This window comes from Chelonoidis abingdonii, chromosome 24 (genome assembly GCF_003597395.2).
Source record: "Chelonoidis abingdonii isolate Lonesome George chromosome 24, CheloAbing_2.0, whole genome shotgun sequence".
Taxonomy (NCBI): Eukaryota; Metazoa; Chordata; order Testudines; family Testudinidae; genus Chelonoidis; species Chelonoidis abingdonii.
Window position 1 is genome coordinate 14,546,005 of NC_133792.1, and position 20,095 is coordinate 14,566,099.

The 20,095-nt window shown below is 43.5% G+C and overlaps 2 protein-coding genes across 7 annotated transcripts in view; one reads left to right on the forward strand and one right to left on the reverse strand.

Annotated features, from left to right (window-relative positions):
* Positions 1-1,420: 1,420 nt before the first annotated feature.
* Positions 1,421-9,725, reverse strand: C24H9orf78 (chromosome 24 C9orf78 homolog). Of its 2 annotated transcripts, none has more exons than XM_032797910.2 (9): positions 9,570-9,725; positions 7,052-7,111; positions 6,163-6,214; positions 5,824-5,894; positions 5,531-5,608; positions 4,870-5,067; positions 4,212-4,348; positions 3,121-3,219; positions 1,421-2,463 (listed from the first exon to the last, which is right to left on the reverse strand). In XM_032797910.2, the coding sequence occupies exons 1-9, from the start codon at positions 9,650-9,652 to the stop codon at positions 2,372-2,374; spliced, it is 870 nt and encodes a 289-aa protein (XP_032653801.1). In that variant the 5' UTR covers positions 9,653-9,725; the 3' UTR covers positions 1,421-2,371. The 2 variants fall into 2 exon arrangements, with proteins under 2 accessions (XP_032653801.1, XP_032653802.1); XM_032797911.2 differs by having other exon boundaries at positions 9,575-9,706.
* A 101-nt stretch (positions 9,726-9,826) lies between these two features.
* The window catches only part of USP20 (ubiquitin specific peptidase 20), a 38,422-nt gene continuing 28,153 nt past the window's right edge, over positions 9,827-20,095 (forward strand). For 3 of the 5 annotated variants that reach the window (XM_032797762.2, XM_032797761.2, XM_032797760.2), the window contains exon 1: positions 19,478-19,565. The gene's annotated coding sequence lies outside the window, so the exon portion shown is untranslated. Of the gene's footprint in view, positions 9,954-19,477; positions 19,566-20,095 lie in introns of those variants that run through there. The other 2 variants (XM_075060633.1, XM_075060631.1) reach the window with 1 other exon arrangement.

The following is a 20,095-nucleotide window of genomic DNA, read 5'->3' on the forward strand; positions in this document are numbered from 1 at the left end:
AATGTTTTTAATTTGACAGAACAATAGTTCTTAAGTCATCTTCTGAGGAAAAGATTATTTAAATATTTGAAATCTCCACGCTGTTTATACATACTCTAAATGCTAGGTGATGTACTATTGTAATCTCTATTTATTATAAAGTTTATGTATATAACAGCACCTGTTAAGATATAGAATGGTCATACTTTTAAACAGTGTAGGAGCTTGCCATCTGTTGTGCTTACACATAACAGTTAGTGCTGTTCTAACAAACAATCAACCAACTATTAGATGAAAGGTCAATATACCAAAGACACATGATCACAGAACTTCACCCCAGGACCAAAAATCATTTAAAAAATCATTTCCCCCCATTTTACAGATGACATTAAGCACAGACATTAAAACATGTTCCAGCATACAGCGTCTGTCAGTGGCAGAATCACAAAGTTGGCATCTAGACTGTCAGGGTATGTCTACACAGTGAGTGGCAGCCCTCAGCAGCTAATCTCAAAGAGTCCAGATTGACAGACTCAGGTTTGCAGGGCTTGTGCTACAGTGCTAAAAATAGCTATATAGATGTTTAGGCTTAGGCTGGAGCTTAGACTAAGATCCAGCATGAGCCCAAACATCTACACAGCTATTTCTAGTGCCACAGCGCAAGCCTGAGTCTGTCAATCCGGGATCTGAGATTTGCTGCCACAGGCTATGTTCGAAGTGCTAAACAATATTGCCTCTTTCAACAATTTTCATAGCTAGGCTTTTTGATTTGTAACAGTTATAGGAAAAGTTTTTTTCTCCTCTTTACAGAGATTTAAAAATTAACACAAAAAAATGTATTTGAAAGGTGTCAGTCCAACAGTAGTGGCAACAGAAATTCTTGGAGGTGAGAAGGCAGTCCAGTCTCAATGCTCTATTCACTCATTAAATTGCCAATAACCATGCTAACTGTGAGGGGATAATTACTGTGATATGTCCATGTGCCCAACAATTGGACCAACACCATCAAACTCATTTGAACGAAGATAAACAGCTATCAGCTAGGAACAACGTTCAAGTAGTACTTTGGCAAATGACACCATGATCTGAGCAGATGAAAGCCTATCTGCCATTATCAAACTCCTGAACCTACCAGTATCTTTAGTATGTTAGACAGGCAGACAAACCATTTAAATTTTCACTGTTGTTTGACTTGATACAGATCATTCATGAAAGCATCCAACAGTGTTACTAAAGCACTGGATGTGAGCTGGCTCATGATCCAACTCTCACAACAGCTGCTGCTGCTGCTGCTTGTTCTAATTTGATGATTTAGTCAATTTCACACAACTTTAGAAATTTTTTGACTAATATTTGTTTTAAGTACATCCAGGACTTCATTACAAGCGGCACGGGATGAATCTAGTGTGCACATTACTGAAGTAACAGAATCTCACTGATGTCAAATTAAAAGTTTTATTTATTTTTTTAAAAGTTCAAAACCCATTTTCAATTTAATTTTAATTTATTTTACAGACAGTTTCTGGAAATATATAGCTGGTGTTTGCTTCCTATTTGTTTGGCTTTCTGATACAAAATCTTACATCATCGCTATCTAGGAAGGCCTCAAAATAGTCACAATAATGATTTTTCTAATTCTTGTAACTGAAATAAAATGAAAAAACCCTCATTGCTATGGAAATAAATCCCATGGCGAGGAAAAGACACAAACACAATGGGCATCATTTAAAAAAATTTCAAACATATTAATTATTCAGGCACCTACAGTAACTGCTGTATTTCTCTACACTGAAGATAAGAAATCCTGTCATACTGCAATCCCTGCAGAGTAGCACGCATTGAAGATCTTACATGGCACCCACTCTAACTGGAAGAGAAGTTGAATACTGCTGTGTGCTGAACAAATTCCTGTATTATCTCAGAGTCGCACACTGTCTACAATTTATACCCTTTGGAACTAACAAGTAGTACCTTTTTATGAAGTTGCTTTGGAGCCTCAATCTGGCAAACCAGCTTTAAACATTGACTATATATTTACAAGCCGAAAGCATTTTTGTCTTTAAAAAGTTCTTTTTTTTTTTTTAAGGTGAAAAGATCTATGAACAAGGTTGATTTTACGCTAAAATAAATGCCAAACAGGAAGCCAACATATTTACAAAAGAAAAAAAAAGTTTTAACAAAATAAGTTATATACAAGTCGCCACAGGGAAGGGAGATGTCACAAGCACTGTGCCCACTAATTCACTACGAGTTTACTGTGAGAAAAAATCTTGTGGGTAATACTAAAAATCTATAGGAAGTGATCCCGTCCACTTCAGGAGTTTTTACACAAGATCTTGCACTTAAAAGCTCTAGCAAAATGTTTAGTCCATGCTGTTCTACTGAGCAGATTTCAGTATCGTCTGTTCATCTTCTTGAATTTCTCATAGTGGTAGTCATCTGTTGCTTTCTCATTGGGTGGGCGCTTGCGATTCGGCGGGGACCCTTGAAGGAGAGAGACACCTTATTTCCTATTCTTTAATTAAGAGAGGATAGTGCAGGGAAGCATCATTCTCTTTCACCTCCTAAAGAGTCAGTCTAATGACCTTTAAAACACCTGGCCTGCAGCACTCCTGCTATTCTACACTTGCGCCTCCAATAATGCCAGTGTTCTTCAGACTTGATTCTTTATTAGTCCAAATCCTTCCCTCCCCTTCCTCCCCCATTCCAAGACAGGTCTGCCCAATGCACTTAAAATCCCCACCTTCAACATCTCCCATTACTCCAGCCTTGGACCTCAGCTGAGCACAGAGTAATAGCAATGGTGTGCAGCCAAGCATGGGATGGAGAGCTAAAGTGTGAATGGGTCATTTTCTACATGTAATCCTGACCCTTCACCTATCATGGGAGATAGCAGGAGGGACATCTTCCATCCAGGTTGCTTCAGGACTCATCTAGCAGGGAGCACATCAAGAAGGGTATAGGCATCACCTTTCCCTTGAAGATCAAAGGCAAACCACTCTACAATACAAGTCCTTCCCACCAGTTCAGGACACTGTGCCTTAGAGGGCTAGAAGAGAAGATCATATCTGTTCATGGATCTTGGATACAGAAGACTTGATACCTCCAACAACCTGGCCATGCTTTGTGTTTAGTACTCACGCTCGGGTTCTGGCTTCTCCGTATCCCCTACTCTCAGTGGACGGGCTTTTGGTTCTTCTTTATTCCTCCTCACTGGTGCACTCAGCTCCTCATGGTAGACTGAAAGAAGAGATACCAAATGGTGAATTTTAGAGAGTAGCAGTGTTTAGATGTAGAATCACAGAAATATACACCTGGGAGGGATCTCAAGAGGTCACCTAGTCCATCTCCCCACACTGAGGCAGGATTAAGTACACCTAGACCATCCCTGATGGATTGTTTATGTTTATCACATATCTTTCATCTGTTGGGATTAAATTTTAGCAGAAACACAAATGGAAGCCGGGAGCAATCACTATGATCAGCCTGTGGCTACGGATATTGAATGAATGCAAAGCGATGGGATACTAAAACTTTCAACAGTTTAGGGGATTTTTTTTTTCTGGTTTCTTTCCACCTTTGCATCTGACCTAGCTACTGCTTCGTGGTCCTGAGACTCTCCATTGTCTTTGGGTCCCATGAATATGAATCTGAAGTCAGCCATCTGGAAATGCTGAGAGACATTAGGAGGTTCCTTTTCCTCCAGATCCTGTACGAGAGGCAGTCTCAGAAATGAACTCTCTTCTCTTGTCTAGCAGTTCTGTCTCACCTGAACATTGGTCTGTTCTAGCATCCCAGAATGCTCTCGCTAGTCCAGCAAGACAGACTTTGTAATCACAAAATGGTCAGGATTTTCCATCATACATCCAAGAGGTCATTTATGGGCCCCAGTCAACTGGGAGTCCACGAGTGGAAAGTATGAGTAACATGCCCTACCTTCAGTCCTACTGGGGGAAGGGAAAGATTAGGCTAACCCAGATGTTTTACATGTGGGAGCCCCAGAAGGAGAACATCAAACAGTGCTTAAGACTGACCCTGTGAATTAATAAACTCCGCTTGCATCAGACTTAATTCCACACCTTATTGCCTCTAATCAGTAGAGTAGCCACCCATACCTGGGACTGGAGAGCTACACAATTAGACAAACATGTGTTAAGGATGGTCAGGTATACTGGGTCCTGCCTCAGTCCAGGGGCTGTACTAGATGACCTATGAAGGTCCATGATACTCACATCTGTTGTGCTGGACGTAGTTCACAGCCATGTTTGTGGGAACAAAGGAGGTTTCACTGTCTTTCTTTTTGTTTTGCTGCTCCGCCAGCAGCCTTGCCTTGGCGTCCTCAGTAAAGATTATGTTTTTTATTTTTGCGCTGAAGAGAAAAACAAACGAAGAAGAGACTTGTTTATATGCTGCAGGTAGAAAGAAGCCTGGGTCCCCAAGTATCAAAACATACAGTAGAGCAGTTTTATCTACGAGTTAGTGGATGGACAGTTTCATGTTGGTGGGGCAGCAGTTGCTGGTATCTTTGACTTGCAATCTGTTTGTCAGAGAACTGGCAACGCTGTAAAGATGAGGGCTCCATCCCAAGGATGAAGAGGAACATCACATACCTCAGCAGCTCACCCTATGTTAGTACTTGCTGGGAGCCAATACTATTGGAAGATGCTGCATCACAGACCCAGGGAATGAACCCCTCTATTATTCTGAGTGCTTAAGCGCCCACAGGACCCCACTGTGCTTGTTCTGTGTTTGTACTGCACCAAAGAGACTGTCACTCCCCTAAGAGCACAGGAAGAGGCAGTATAAATTACCCTATCAGCTTGCCTCAGCCATGACCTGCAGGGATCACCAGCTATCAAACAATAAATAACTGAACAGTGAACCACATACTCTATTCCCAGATCCACTTCAGGAATGCCACTCAGCATCTGATTGGACAGCATCTCTTCGGTCTTCTTGGCTGAAGAGACGCGGATGCTCTCAGGCAGCTCGTACAGACAGTCCTCGGCATTCTTCAGCTTCACTTTCTGCTCCTCGCTTTCTACAATCCCCTTCCTCTTCTTCAGCTCTGTCTCGATGTACTTCATCCTTAGCAGCAGCAGCACATAAGGGGACACCTGGCATTAAGTTCTATTTCTTACACATCCCTCCAATACCACGGACCACAGCTGTGTCACTGTCCCAGCACGTAGGAGGGAGGAATGAATGATTTCTCTGATGTCACTCAGCCAGCAGGGGGGCACTGAGAAGCAAGAGATCTGCTATTTTGTTCAAAAGAAACTAATCAAATCCTCCCTGCAATAAGCAAGCTCTTTACCAATCCACAGAGCAGGTTGCCAATAGCTCACAGTGTCAGTGGACCGCCTGGCTGGCCAGCAAGTCTAGGCTCTAACCACAATACTACGTTGGTTTCCAGAAGGTGAAAGATCAAGCAGAAGTTTCAATGTAAATTTGGAAGCTACTCTGAAAACTCCCCCCAAAAAAGGCCTAGGACATCCAATCCAGCATAGTGAATCAGAGCATACAAAACTATAACAAAACAAACACTTACATGTCAGCATCCTCATCCCGCCTGTTGGTTTCTGCTGAGAAAGAGGTTCCCAGATTGAGGTCCTCCTCTTCGTTAATCCTAAAGGGAACAAATATTTTTTTAAAGAATTTGACAGCCTAAGGTATAAGTGACCAGACAGACTGCATTAACTAAAGCCTTCAAAACAACACGAAGCCTGGAGCATTTTGCCTGTGTTCTTCAATAACAAAAGCCGCCTTGGTGTCATTCACTGCTGCGGACTCAGCAATGTTCAAGGGAGTGTTTTTCAGGACCAAGTCTCCCACACACCCCACCTGTCCTTGCCGCGTTCTTTCAGCTTCTTCATGTCCACCATCCCACCGGTCTTTATCTTAAAGGGATCATCCTACAAAACAAAAGATAGTTCAAAAGCAGGAAGCTGGTGCCTAGGTTTATACCATCCTCAGGTTCACTTTCTTGAAAATCCTACACTTCCATCACCTGGGCAAAAATGCCTATGATTTTTCTGTAGTAGGAGGCTGCATCCTAACCTGCCTTTTATTAAAGCAAGTCATTTCCTGGAACTAGACTTTCAAAGAGATCTCCTGGACTGAGCAGGTGCTTTCACACCAATATGAACCAGCAGTGCAGTAATGAACGTATTTAGAACTTACCGCCAATGTTGTCTCTTCTTGCAATTTCTCCCCAACAAGCAGGGCTGCAGCACTAGCAAAACACACACAAAAAAGACAAATTAAATGCCTAGAGAACAAGTCCACAACACTGCCAGTGATGACTACCACGCAAGGTAATTTCTTAAAAAGAATATAGTTCTTCTTTGCCCTTCTCTAACACCTTTTACCTGGGGATCTTAAAGTGCTTTGATAATACTAAATAATTAATCCTCACATCACCTTTATGCACTATAGAAAGATTATCTCCATTTTACAGATGGGGAAACAGAGTCAGAGATAGTTTAAGTGATTTACCCCAGGTCAAGCAGCAAGTCATCATCAGAGTTAGGAACAGAACTCTCTGTACAGAATGAACCCGGACTCTCAGTCCCCTTTTCTAGTCACTACACAACATTTCTTTCCATCAAAAAGCTTAAAGGGAGAAAATGAAATTAACAACAGGAGAGACTTGTTTTATGGGTCTCAATTTATAACTATACACTACAATGCGATGTGCAAGATACTGAGTCCTACCCCCACCCCCCAAAACAGAACAACTCTGGGAGATAAAAACCCCGCCCATGAGGGTGAGATGGTTAATTAGCAATATATGGCATATTCATTGTAAAGATGACCTATTCTCATTATTTAACTTCATAGGTATGTTGGGAACAAGTGCCCCACAATAAAGTCTGTTAAAAATTACTGCACCTATCCCCAATATCTCCTCTTATCTGTCTTCACATTTTTAATGTACCTGCTCCTCTCACAGGTCAGATTCTTGTGGCCACTGTGACATATTACCATTTGTGATTGAAGACGCAAGGAAAGGCAGGAACATCGACCCTCAGATGAAACACAAACTTGCCTCTTTTACTGCATCACCTACCTCACCCCATTGGGCCGTCTTCTGAGACTCTGAACTTCTTTTGCTTCCTCAAGTTTTAATCTGAAGAAAGAACATTTAGTTTTTTAAGATAGTCTTAATAGAAAGAAAAAAAAAGGCAGGCATCTTCTGTACCTATCCCTCAACTTTCAGAGCAGACTTTTCACTGACAAGTTCAAGCAGGCTTTCTACACAGATCTCACTCTTTTTGATAATATCAGACAGCTTTCACATTCTTCTTCATGAACCAACGGGAAGAACCTTACAACATCTGTCTGAATACACCACTTCTGTACAAGTTCCTTCAGCTAAGGAACGAAGCATCCAAAGATGGCTTCCAAATCCAAAAAAGCAGCCACAGGATTCTTTGCTGCTTTTACAGATCCAGACTAACACGGCTACCCCTCTGATACTTTCCAAATCCAAGTCTCCCTATCCAATGGGGCAAAAATGCTGCCTTGGGCGACTAGCCCCCTAGCCCAACTTCAATTTTCAGTTTGTTAAGATGTCCAGCCACTATTGTCTCACAACAAAACAAGGGAGGTAGAAGCCTAGTGGGAAAAATCATTAGACAGCAAATGTTTGCTTATGTTCTTTGATTGGTTGACGTTCAGTACAAACTGTTTGCCTATAAGTCAAACAGAACACATATTTGCATGTACGATATGATACAACATTACTATTAATCTCAGTATTATTCTTCTGGAAGTAAACAGAAACAAACCATACTCATCCCATGACTATTTGAGCCAAACATGGACCACGATTGTTATCATACAAGTCTCACTTGCATCACGTAACAACAGGGATTCTTAGGTTGTCTTGACTGGCTCCCAAATGGAACCTCTTTCCAGTCTGTAATGTCTCTATGTGCAAATAATTCCTGATGAGAATTTACAGCTGAATAAACACTAGCCAGGAAAAACAAAGCAATAACATAAGGAAATGTATAATAAAAAATACTGCCATCAATACTAGCTCAAGGTTTCGGAGTCAATGACTACAAGAGTTTTTTTGGGAAAAGCGGGATAGGGGAGATTACAAAAGCCCACCTAATTCAAATTAAATGTGTACAACTTCACTTAGGTGTCTTTTCAAGTGCTCTATACAGTTTTCTAGCTAACTGACCAAGGTTATGCTGCGAGGTATTTATTGGATAAGAGGGACAAAGGTGCAAGGAAGATTATAAAGAAGTTTATAATGTATATTTTGTGATTTATAACAATAAAAGATTACAGGATTAATGGTAAACGGCACAGGTAATACTTTTACTTTGATTATTTATTTGCAACATTGTCATACCAATCCAGTTTTTCAACTGAAATCAATGGCAGTTTTCCCATTGCTGTCAATGGGAGCATGATCCTGTTTCTTAGTCTCCCATCAACACCAGTGGATTCCACATGTAAGTTTTCTTTTGGGGATAGATGTTCCCTCCTAAATGCATGTTAGTATTTTGCAATATATTCAAAGGTTAATAAAATCCACTCTGTTCATGCTGCCTAATCAAGTGTCTAAAATTAGTCCTCTAAATCTGTATTTAGGGATTAAATAAACAGTCTGATTTTCAACAGGTCAAGCACCCAATGACTTCACCACAACAGGTCAAGCACCCAATGACTTCACCACACAAAATAATAAGAGGGCACAGTGGGCCCACAGAAGGTTGCCACTCATCCTGGATTTCCCAGGTTCCTCTTCATTTTATAAAGTCAATCCCACAAGTGAGGCTTTGAGGGACAATCATGGGTCTAGAGCAGTGATACTCAGACTGAGGCTTGTCAGCTGCAAGTGGCTCTTTAATGTGTGTTCTGTGGCTCTTTACAGCACATGATATTGAAACACTGTGTGATTTAATTATTAACCAATCAGGATGCTTTTACTGGGGTGTTAACCAATTGTAGTTGATAAAATAACACTTGATCAGTCATTTTGCTGTGAGACCCACACACACACAGTGAATTCACACTACTGTGGTTCTTCTGGGTAATGTTGATTGCTAATTTGGCTCCTGAACCACTGAGGTCTGAGTGCCATTGGCCTAGAACAGTGGTTCTCAACCAGGGGTTAGTGTACCCCTGGAGGTACACAGAGCTCTTCCAGGGGGCCCATCAACTGAACTAGATATTTGCCTAGTGTTACAACAGGCTACATAAAAAACACAAGCAAAGTCAGTTTCCTACAGACAATGACTGGTTTATACTGCTCTGCAGACTCTACACAGACATGCGAGTACAATATTTGTATTCCCATCCGTTTATTATGCAGTAACAATGAGAAAGTCAGCAATTGTTCAGCACGAGGGGGCGGCGACACGCTATTTTAGGTCTGTATTTGCCAGCAAGCAGTCTTCAAGTGAGGTGAAACTTGCTGGTGCACAAGGCAAATCAGCCTCTGGAAAGGCGGCGAGCCAGTGGGGTAGCGAGGACACTGCGCGATGCAGCCTTGTGACAGCTGGACACAACCCCGCCTTGTTGCACGTGACCAGGGCCTGTGCTCCCTGCAGGGGTCGCCCACCCACCTGACCTCCTCGGTGACCTGCTCATCCTCCTCCTCGTCCTCGGAGTCCGCTCTCCGCCGGCGGAAAACCTTCCCCGACGGCATCTTGGCCACCCAAGCGGGCCTCAGCTTCCCTCGACAACAGCCCACCCCGCTTCCGGCGCTCGGTGATTGAGTCACAGCGTCGCGCTGACGTCACGCGCTCGGCCTCCATTCCCGTGCCGGGGGCGGGGCTGCGTGGAGCTCGCTCCATAGGGCGGTGACTGGGGAAGGGGGCGTGGCTATTGCAGGGCTGGGTCAACTGAGTGTGCATAGCAAGGGAGAAGGAGAGAGAGCAAAGCCGGGGGAGTCCATTGCCCAGAGGGAGGAGGAGGAGGAATTTCCCGGCCAGCAGCCTGGGATGGAGGTAGGAACAGGAGTTCGTGATTGGCGAACAGGCTCGGATCAGCTGCATCTCAGGCTTCTGGAGGAGTTCAGCTAGCTATTATAGGAAGGGGTGGGATCAGCTGCATTCTCTATTTCTAGGAAGGAATCAACCATATATATATATATATGTGTGTGTGTGTGTGTGTGTGTGTGTGTATATATATATATATATTAGTGCTCTAGGGACCAACTAAGATCAAGACCCCGTTGTGCTTGACAGACATAAAGTAGTAGCATGTGGCCCCTGTCTCAAAGAGCGTATCTTGTAAATGGGCAAGAGAGGCAAAGGGTATGGGGAAGGGCTCTAATATGCAAACAGGCTCTGGCAAGGATTCAGTTGCATGATAAATATCAGGAAGGGGGAGCATGATATATTTTAGTAAGGGATTAGTTGCTTTATTGCTGTATATGTTTTAGGAAGAGATGGTAACCATTGCTTTCCATATTCTAGAGAGAATCTGTTGTATCTGATATTTTAGGAAGGGGTTTTGGTGCTTCAGGAAAGGGTTGATTATGTGAGGTGTAGTTTAGTAATGAGCCATATCGATTAGCCATTTTAGGGGGGGATTGGGTATAGCTGATGCTTTTGGGAAGAGATCAGTTACATCTGATAATTTAGGAAGAAGAGTGAACTATCATTATGTCACTTGGTTGATTCCTCACAGCTAGTCCAAGGTTTCCTCCAGTATATATTTAATGTTTTTGGTATGCCTAATGTTCTGTGTCCCAAGCAATGTGGGTTTCACTCATTCAACAGGGAGTATATTTCACAAACTGATCGCTGTCATCATCAGGATTTTTTTCCAGATATGGGCCCTTATTCTGCAATGGGTTTTGCACAGGTGTAAGGGGCTGCCTGTTTGGATAACGTTGCAGGATTAGGGTAGTGATCCTGAACCATCCTGGTGAATTGATAAATACCTATCTCAACATACCTTCTCCTGTCAGATTTTTTCTGGGGGAGTTGAATTATTTTAAATTTTTTAAATGAAAAAAAGCAAATTTTAGCATGTTTAATGCAATCCTATGAAAATTAAATTTTATGAAATTTATCAAAAGATAGAATAGAATAAAAGTATACTAAAAAGTGGACTTATTTTTACATGGGTTTAAAAAGAGGTTCAAATTCCTATTGTCCTGACATAGTCTCTCCAGAGTAGTGATTAAAGTCCCATCACTTGGGGCATTTAAAACTAGGCCTGGACACAACAGTAGAGAATGCACTGTAGGGAACAATCTTACTCCTTTGATTCTTTGAGTCTTCTTATCTTTTAAAATTTAAATTTTACCTCCCAGAAAAAGGAGAGAAAATTACCAACAACTTCTCTCAGATGAATGAGCTAGTGGGGCCTTTCCAAGTCACGTGGCTTTTAATGCTGACAATTCAAGCTCCACTCCTCCTTTTACTCAGCAAGTTAAAACCCACCAGGGGTGTCTTGAAGAGATCACTGCCATGTTTGGCATGATTGTAATTTTCAAGGCCTCTTCCCAGATTGCAAAATATTTCCCATGGATGCCTCCTGGCTGTTAAGAAGTGTGGTGGGGCTATCAGAGCATTAGACTGGGAGTCTTGACTCCTGGGTTCTATTCCTAGCTCTTCCACTGAATGATCCTGGTAGTGAGTCTCTCTGTGGCTCAGTTTCATCGTTTGTAAAATGAGAATGCAACTCATGCAGGAGCTATCGCTAAAAGATTTGAGATAGTTAGATGAAAGATACAATGCAAGGTCATCTTCCTTTGTGTGTTAATCACATCAAACAGCGGCTGCTTAGTGCAAAGTATTACCATTATTACCAAATCACTCCATTATTTTAAACATATTTTCCCTTGTGCTTGAGTGTTCTAAATTCAGTAAGGGCCAAATTCTGATCTCACTAAAGCCAAAGCAGCTCTGGCACTGATTTCAGTGGGATCAGCATTTCACCCTAAGTGCCACGAAGCTATGAAGTTGGATGTCCTTGGTGCCCATCCTAAAACGTACTTTGGGGTACAGTCTCAAATTTCAGCTAAAGAAAGAAAAAATATGTACATCACATTGCTTGCTTCTTGGTGAATTGGTCATAAGAAATCAGGATCGTGTATTTTAAAAATATTCCTCATTTAATACCCCTTGAAAGATGGTAACTATCTAGTTTAGGACAGCTCCTTCTGCCCTTTTGGCTTGTGTGGTAGAACTACTGCCTTGGCATTTGATTTTTCAGGGGCAGTAATGTTGCAGGCTGCACATTCAGCCACTGGATGGTTGACTTGGCTAACTAGTTGTCTTGTCTGGCTGCTGGTTGGCTGAAACATTTCTGTTTCCAGTATATAGAAACTACTTTGGTGCAATTGCACTCTGATCCTGTAATGAGGTACATATGAGTGGACCCTTGCAAACTTTTTGTTACAAGATCTGGTCTTGAGGTAACTTGCTTTGGACCTACACAATAAACTTGCAATATTAGATGTATCCAGTTGGTAACAAGGAACCAATGAGTGTGTATGGCTCCTTCTATGAATGACAATGTTGTGTAAGAGCCAGGTCTGATTAATTTTGATAATATTAGTATTATTCAGCAATTGCGAAGTGACAGCTCAAGAAACTGATTTCCTTCTCCTGGATGGTTTAATGCATAAAAAATATACAGGGTTCTTTCTCTGTCTGTGTCCTTTTACACCTGTGATAGAATGCAGTTTTTACCACAGGAGAACAACGGCCCTGAAGGAGGAAGAGTAAACTAAGGACTATGTAAGGACAAAGAGTCATTGCCTTAAGGGCTGCCAAGTCCTGGAAGAACTCTGCAGCCCTGTCAGAAGCAGGAGCCAAGCTGCAGAAATGCTGTACTTGCATTCTGTACCAGGTTATTAACAAGTAGCACACATTCTTCTTCCTTTGCAAGAAGCAAAGAGGAAGTAATCTATTCTTATTGTTATTTGGATTACAGTAGCATCTAGAGTCCTAATTTGGGCCAGTTTGTTGTAGATGCTATATTGCAGGTGTAAAGGACACAGGGTCTACGCAGCCCACAGAGGTGAGCCTCCCAGCTCATGTCAACAGACTTGGGTTGCAGAGCTGGCGTTCTAAAAATAGCTGTGTAGACAGTACTTTGAAGTTGTGGCTCAGGCTGGTGCTTGGGCTCTGAATCCTAAGGAGGAGGGTGGTATTTAGACCCACAGCTCCAGCCTGAGCCACAATGTCTACACAGCTATTTTTAGCGCAATAGCATGACCCCAAGTTTGTCAACCTGGCCTGAGAGTGTTGCTTCTGCAGTCTGTGTAGACACACTCAGACGGGAAGAAACCTGAATATCTTTACTTCACAATAAACTTTTCCAGGGGAAAAAGAAATCTATACTGTGAGCTGTCACCTGGTTGCTGAATGTGCCATATGACTTCATGGGTTCCCAAGTGTTCTGCATTTTATCTCCTAGGGTAGAGTTAAGATGGGTTGATGATTAACCTGTTTTTGTAAAACAGTGTGCTTTCACTAGTCTCTATGGATACTGACCATTCCCTATGGATATTGATCAGTCCATTCCTTATTCTTTTCATGGTATTTCTTCTCACTTATACTAGCTGCTAGTAACTCCTATGCTGCTTCAGTATCTCTGTCTTTTGTCTTATCAGCCTGGTATAATGAATTGGCTTGAATAGCTCAAGAAACATTTTGGGGACCGGGAGGGGGTGATTTCATGCAAAACACAGACATTCAGGGTTCTTGTTCTGTGTATGTTCTTTTCAACCGCATACTGTACGTGGTATGTAAGTATGCAGTATGTGGCATCTGTATTCCTAGCTCTTTGCTATGTGTGTAGCACTGTCCTTACCTGGACCTGTTCGTGTTTCTGTCCCCTCTCCTGGCTAGCTCCTTAACTCTATGAGGGAGAGGTGAGCTGTGGTGTTTTAGTGACAGTTTCCTGGGTTCTAATTCCCCATGGTATCCACATGACCCGGCTTTATGGGAACCCTAACTGGGACTAGCCTGAGATAGTCTCTGCCACCTTTCTGAACCATTCCAGCCTAGTATCCTCTCCAGGCCAGGCCACGCCACCCTAATAATCCTTCTCCCCCTTTCACATCCAATGGACAATCCCCTGCGCTGTGTGGCTCAAAGCAGCTCAGGATCAGGGGGATCCTGGGGAGTCAGGAGCTTCCCAGATGTTCAGAGCAGGGTTGGCACCTGTCCAGGCTTTCCTAGGCTCGCCCCTCTTTTGAGGTAGCCGGGTAACCACTGCCAGCTGCCCAGTGCTGTTGGGCTAAGGATCATCCCGGGGTTTTGGTCCCCAGAGGTGGCAGCTGTAAGCTCGGGGGACTCCTGCATTTTTGGAGCCCCCCCCCCCCTTAGCGAACCGGCTCCCTGGAGATCCCGGGGATGGGGGCGGTGACGGAGGGCAGAGGGGTCCCGTCTAGCACAGCCCGTTTGGCTGGGTCTGCTGCCCCACTTCTCCCTCCAGGCTCAGCCCGGCCCCCATCGCCTCCTCCCCCGGCCCGGCCCGGCCCGGCCCATCGGCCCCTCCCATCCTGCCGGGGTTGCCTGCTGCAGCGCCCGGCCCCTGGCGTCTCCTCCTCCGGCTGCAGGTAACCGGCCTCGCCGCCCCGCCCGGCGCTGGGGTCTCGGGCCCCCTTCCCGGGAGGAGTAGGCGGGTTGGGCCTCGCTCGGGGGCCGAAGCACCGGCCTTGCCTGGTCAGGCACGCCGGGAGCGGAGCGCCTCGCCCCGCGTTCCAAAGGCCACGGGGGCGGGGGAGGAAGGGGTCCCTGTCCGGCTCCCCAGAGCAGCGTCTCCAGGCGGGTCGCGGAGTGACTGGGGAATAGGGTGACCAGGTGTCCCGATTTTATAGGGACAGTCCCGCTTTGGGGTCTTTTTCTTATACAGAGTCCTAGTGCTCCCCACCCCCGTCCAGATTCTTGCTGTCTGGTCACCCTGCTGGGGAAGGCGGCTGTGTAATGCTCCCGCATGCACCCTGCCCTTAACCTGGGGTGCCAAAGACTTGTTACATCCCCAGGCTGGGAAGAGGGGAGATTCCTTAGGCAGTGGGGGGATGCGTTCAGTGGGGCCAGGATTGGCCTTCCATTGCCTATGGGACCGCAACGGGCTCATTCTAGATTTGTGGGGGCCCTGCGTGAAGAGTGTGTGGACCCTTGGGGTGCACAGCGCAGTGGTGGGTCCCTGGTGTATCAAGGATGCTTCCCATTGGAGGAGATGTAGGAGAGTTTTAGTATTTGGGGTGTGGGGATTTTGGTGCTTGTCATGACTTGGGGCCAGGAAGGGAGTGGGATCAGAAGGGTTTTATCAGCTAGATGTGGAGGTTAAGGCAGGATTTTAATGAGGATACATGGTTGTTCCTGCACATTTGATCTTCACATTGGGATGGCGTACTGCACGATGTTAGCAAATAGGGAAGAATCGGGGTGGGGGTGCTCTGGAAGAATGTGCTGACAAAACAGCTATCCCTCCCCAAAAAAAAAGTGTGGATACCAGTGTGGCTACTGACTTGGCATGTGCAGGCCCCGGGGTTTCTCAGTTACTGAAAGTTCCCAAGTTTGCAGATGAGGGAACTGAGATGGCTTGAGAATTTCCAGTATATTTAGGGTTCCCCCAAAATGCAGGTACCCCCAAATATTGATTGCATTGCTTGTCTTTAAGGACTTGACACTCCTCACTGTGATCTCTGCTGTGAGCTGAGTCCCTTGGCAAGGTAATGGGCATTTATCTTAAAAGAGTATTTTAAGACCCTTGTTTATTATATATTCCTGATCAGTAGGTGGAAGGGGGGACACAGAAGTAGAAAGCTCAGAGACTCAGCCTGTGCAGAAAGGGGATGATGCAGCATCAGCTGTTGGAAAAATGATGAGTAATGCCTGCTGTTCCTACTAGGAAAGGCAATCCACTGCTTCCTTTCAGCTGCGCTGCCTGATAGTGCTGATCCTCTATTATCCTCTGGTCCTTAAAATTTTGGTAAGTGTTGCCAAGGCAGCAGTTTGGCTTATTTAGCAGAATTTAAGGAACTTATGTCTTCCCTTCAGCAACAGTGAACACCTGATTCTAAATATTTGTCCTTTGTTAATTATTGCAGAATAATTGTTGAAGAAGGGACTGTGTTGGTACAGGGCTAATATATTAGTTGGTCTGTTTTCTTGTACAGAATCTTATCATCTGTTGATTTAGTCTTTCCTCTAGTAGTGGACAGGATCACATTTAACTTATATTCTGACTGGAAGTTGTAGCATATATTAACTGCAATATTACTGGAGGAGAGAGATGATTTTCTGGGCCTATTGTCTTTGAAGAGTTGGCTTTTTGGAGGATCTAAATGGCAAATGCTCAAAGATGATAATTTTGCAATCCTAAAGCTAAACATGTGGGCCCATCATTTTTAATTACCTCAAATAGTAAATGAATATGAAAAATTTTGCTTCCTTTGATTGTCCTTCAGTGAGGCAAGTAGCACCATCAGGGTTTCTAATGGGAGATGTGTTCTGAACATGGAACTGGGACCAGGAGTTCTGATTCCATCACTGACACTGACTCTCTGTGTTATGTTGAGCAAGTCACTTAATTTTCTGGCCCAATTTCCCCCTGTATAAAATGCAGATAATATTGTATGTATCTTTGTGGAGGGGAAGGGGGAGGAATAACTAGCAAATGTTTGTAAATTACTTTGCAGATGGAAAGCACCAAGTATTTCTTACTATTAATACTCATGTTTACATAGTAAGTTGTGTACTAAATGTTTAAGTTCTGAAAAGATATTTGCAACTGATTAGGTTTGGTGTAGGGGCATGTAGTTTCTTTTAGCAAAAGGAGAGAGATATGTTGTTGAGTAGGATAAGCCACTGGTTTTGGCAGCAGTTGTCATCTTTTTGTAGTTCAGAGTTACTGTGGAATTGATCTGACATGTTCATGCTGTTCTGCAGTGCTTGTTGGGAAGGAGACAGACTGGGGAAGGACTTGCTTTAAGGTTATTTTCTTTCACTTTAAAACAAAATATATGAACTTTGATCAATAAAAGGGCAGCTTTAAGAAATGTTTGTATTATTAAATTCCTATTTTCTCAAGCAACAGCAGAGAGAGAACCTGTACGTACGATGTAATTAAGTCGACCTAAGCCGTAGAGTAGACACTGCTAAATCAACAGAAGAATTCTTTTGTCGACTGAGTTACCACTTCTTAGAGAGGTGGATTTACTTCAGCGATCTAAGACCCCCCTTCCATCACTGTAGTGTCTACACTACAGAGGCACACTGCAGCATTTCTAAGGACCTGTCTACATGTGAAATGTTACAGCTGCACCACTGTAGCACTTCACTACCTAAACTGACTGGAGGGGTTTTCCCCAAGAGGTGGTAGCTAGGTCAGCAGAAGAATTCTTCTGTTGATCTAGCGCTGTCTACACTGGGGGGTAGCTCGGCATAACTGCATTGCTCAGAGGCGTGGATTTTGTAGTTAGGCAAATTAAACTTTCTAATAAAGACCAGGCCTAGAGCAGATGTACCCTATACTACAAGAAAATCAACTTTAACAATGGTTGCTAAACTCATTTACAGCCTAGCTGTGATCTAACACATTCCACCCGCACTAGGTACATGGGACTGACCTGTTTCCCAGTTGTATTCGAAAAGTGAAGTGCTAAGAACAAGTGCAGGGGTTCTCAGACTTTTGTACTGGTGATCCCTTTCACACAGAAAGCCTCTGAGTGTGACCCCCCCCTTACATTAAAAATACTTTTTTATCTATTTAACACCATTATAAATGCTGGAGGCAAAGCAGGGTTTGGGGTGGAGGCTGACAGCTCGCGACCCCCCATGTAATAACCCTGCGACCCCCTGAGGGGTCCCAACCCCCAGTTTGAGAACCCCTGAACATGTGGGAAAATCAACTCCCCCATATTGCAAACACTTCAAACATGTTTAACTTTAAATATGTGAGTAGTCCTTTGGAATACAGTGGAATCAATGGAATTTAGTGGGACTACGTGTGTGTAATTTTAAGCATATATATAAATGTTTGTGTGATCAGGACAGCTATTTGTTAATTGTTTTTTAAAATAGTTACCATTTAATTTAATGTACCTATGTTAAAGATGATAGTGAGATGCTACTGTTTGTCTTTCCTGCTCCAGGCTCTAAACTGCAGCCCTGTGGGATTGGGCAGTGGCTATTTAGGTATCTGCTTACTGGTTATTAAACCCTAGAGCCTCTGGCTACTACCAGTGTGTCATTTTCTATTATTTGCAATGACTTTCTTTCCTCCAGTGCTGCTATGCTCCTGCAAAATGTTCAGTTCCTAGCTGGTAAAGCCGTTTAAAAAAAATGTCATATTAGGTCTTACTTCTGCCAGGACAGGGCATGGAATTAGGAAGGATTTTCGGCTTTGGGGAAAAAAACTTTCCTTTGGCTGGAGTGGCTTAGCTCTTAAGCTCTTGGTCCCCCCAATGTTTTAGAGTATCTTTGGAAATGATGTCTGAGGTGTCAAAGAATGTTAAACAGCAGGAAGCAATGAATATGTACTGTATGCATCATTTAAAACTTTTGGTGAGCTTGAAGCTGACCTTTCTGTACTGGTATGGAGCTTTTACAGCTGGTTGGCCTCTAGCCAGTAGTAATATTATGGAGCAGATTCTGAACTGTCTGTATTGCTTGCAGAATTTTTATTTAAGGCCATAGATGCAATTTCCTTAAAATATATTGCTCAGAAGATGCCTCACTTTGATACCGTATGTTGTATTATATGCCTGAGGGCATGTCTGGATTGTTCCATAGGTAGGCTCCATGTCTCAAATACAGACTACTCCAGAGGGGGTTATTTTGCTTATAAATTATATTGATGTGAAACCCTGGAAATGTTCCTTTATACTGTGTGTGCTTGGATATATTCTCCTGAGTGGAACTCCACTTGTCATACTCTACTCAGTGCTTTACGTATGCTAATGTTGTTGAGCAGATATTTAACAAAATGCTGGTCCCTTCCTTTCTTCTGAAGGAGGGTTACTGACATTACAGCCCTTCCTACTCTGGTCCCCCCACCCTCCTCCTTTTAAAACAGTAAATACATTTGTAGTGATTAGGGACTAACGGCACTAGCTTCAGCTAGGCATATAGCGTAGGTCCGGTGCCAGCTTCTATACACAACTATGTTGAAGCACCTCAAAACTGAGCTGCAGCATCCTCTGGATTTTAGTCTAAGCCTCCTGTGAACAGACTGACTAGAATTTTATCCTCTGCTGTGGCACTTTGGTTATGTTTGACAACAGGAAGTAAGATAAGATAATGAAACTCGTTTTTACTTGTGGCCTGCTGAGCCAGGATGGGAAACTTGGTCTTCTGCAGTAAAAGTCTAGTCCGTCAAGCCATCCTTGGCTTAATTAATTAGAATGTATTCATGACATATAGCTTACATGTTTTTCTAGTTACCTTGTGTGGACTCGGAAGAGGTTTAGTGAAATGATATATGTAAATACATGTATAAAATGTGGTGTGTGTGTTGTTGTTTTTTTTTAAACTGGATTAGTATTCTGTAGCATCCAACGATGCTGTGTGATCCAGACAAGCTGGGACTCTGAGCCTTCAGAAGAATGTACTCAGTGGTTCATCACATTATCATCTTCCTCTGAGGTAGGAACTGAATCAATTTCAGCAAATCCAAATCTTTGGTTATACCTGTGGTTCTTAACCAAGGATCCGGGGCCCCTAGGGGGCTTCGAGCAAGTGTCAGGGGGGCCTCCAAGCAGGGCCAGCATTAGAATTGCTGGGGTCCAGGGCAAAAAGCCGAAGCTCACCGCATGGAGCTGAAGCCCAGATCCCCAAGCCCTGCCACCTGGGGCTGAAGCTGAAGCCTGAGCAATGTAGCTTTGTGGGGGCCCCTGTGGAACGAATCATAGACTTTAAGGTCAGAAGGGACCATTATGATCATCTAGTCTGACAATGCAAACCACAGAATCTCACCTACCCACTTCTGTATCAAACCTATGTCTGAACCATTGAAGTCCTCAAATCATGGTTTAAAGACTTCAGGGTGCAGAGAATCTCATAGACTCTAGGACTGGAAGGGACCTCGAGAGGTCATCGAGTCCAGTCCCCTGCCCTCATGGCAGGACCAAATACTGTCTAGACCATCCCTGATAGACATTTATCTAACCTACTCT

Excerpts from the sequence above, each read along its gene's own strand:
- C24H9orf78 (XM_032797910.2), bottom strand. The coding sequence starts at position 9,652 with ATGCCGTCGGGGAAGGTTTTCCGCCGGCGGAGAGCGGACTCCGAGGAC. Across the intron at positions 6,215-7,051 it reads AGACGGCCCAATGGGGTGAG|TGCTGCAGCCCTGCTTGTTG; the intron begins GTAGGTGATGCA and ends GTGTTTTGCTAG. Across the intron at positions 5,068-5,530 it reads CGGGATGAGGATGCTGACAT|GATGAAGTACATCGAGACAG; the intron begins GTAAGTGTTTGT and ends GCTGCTGCTAAG.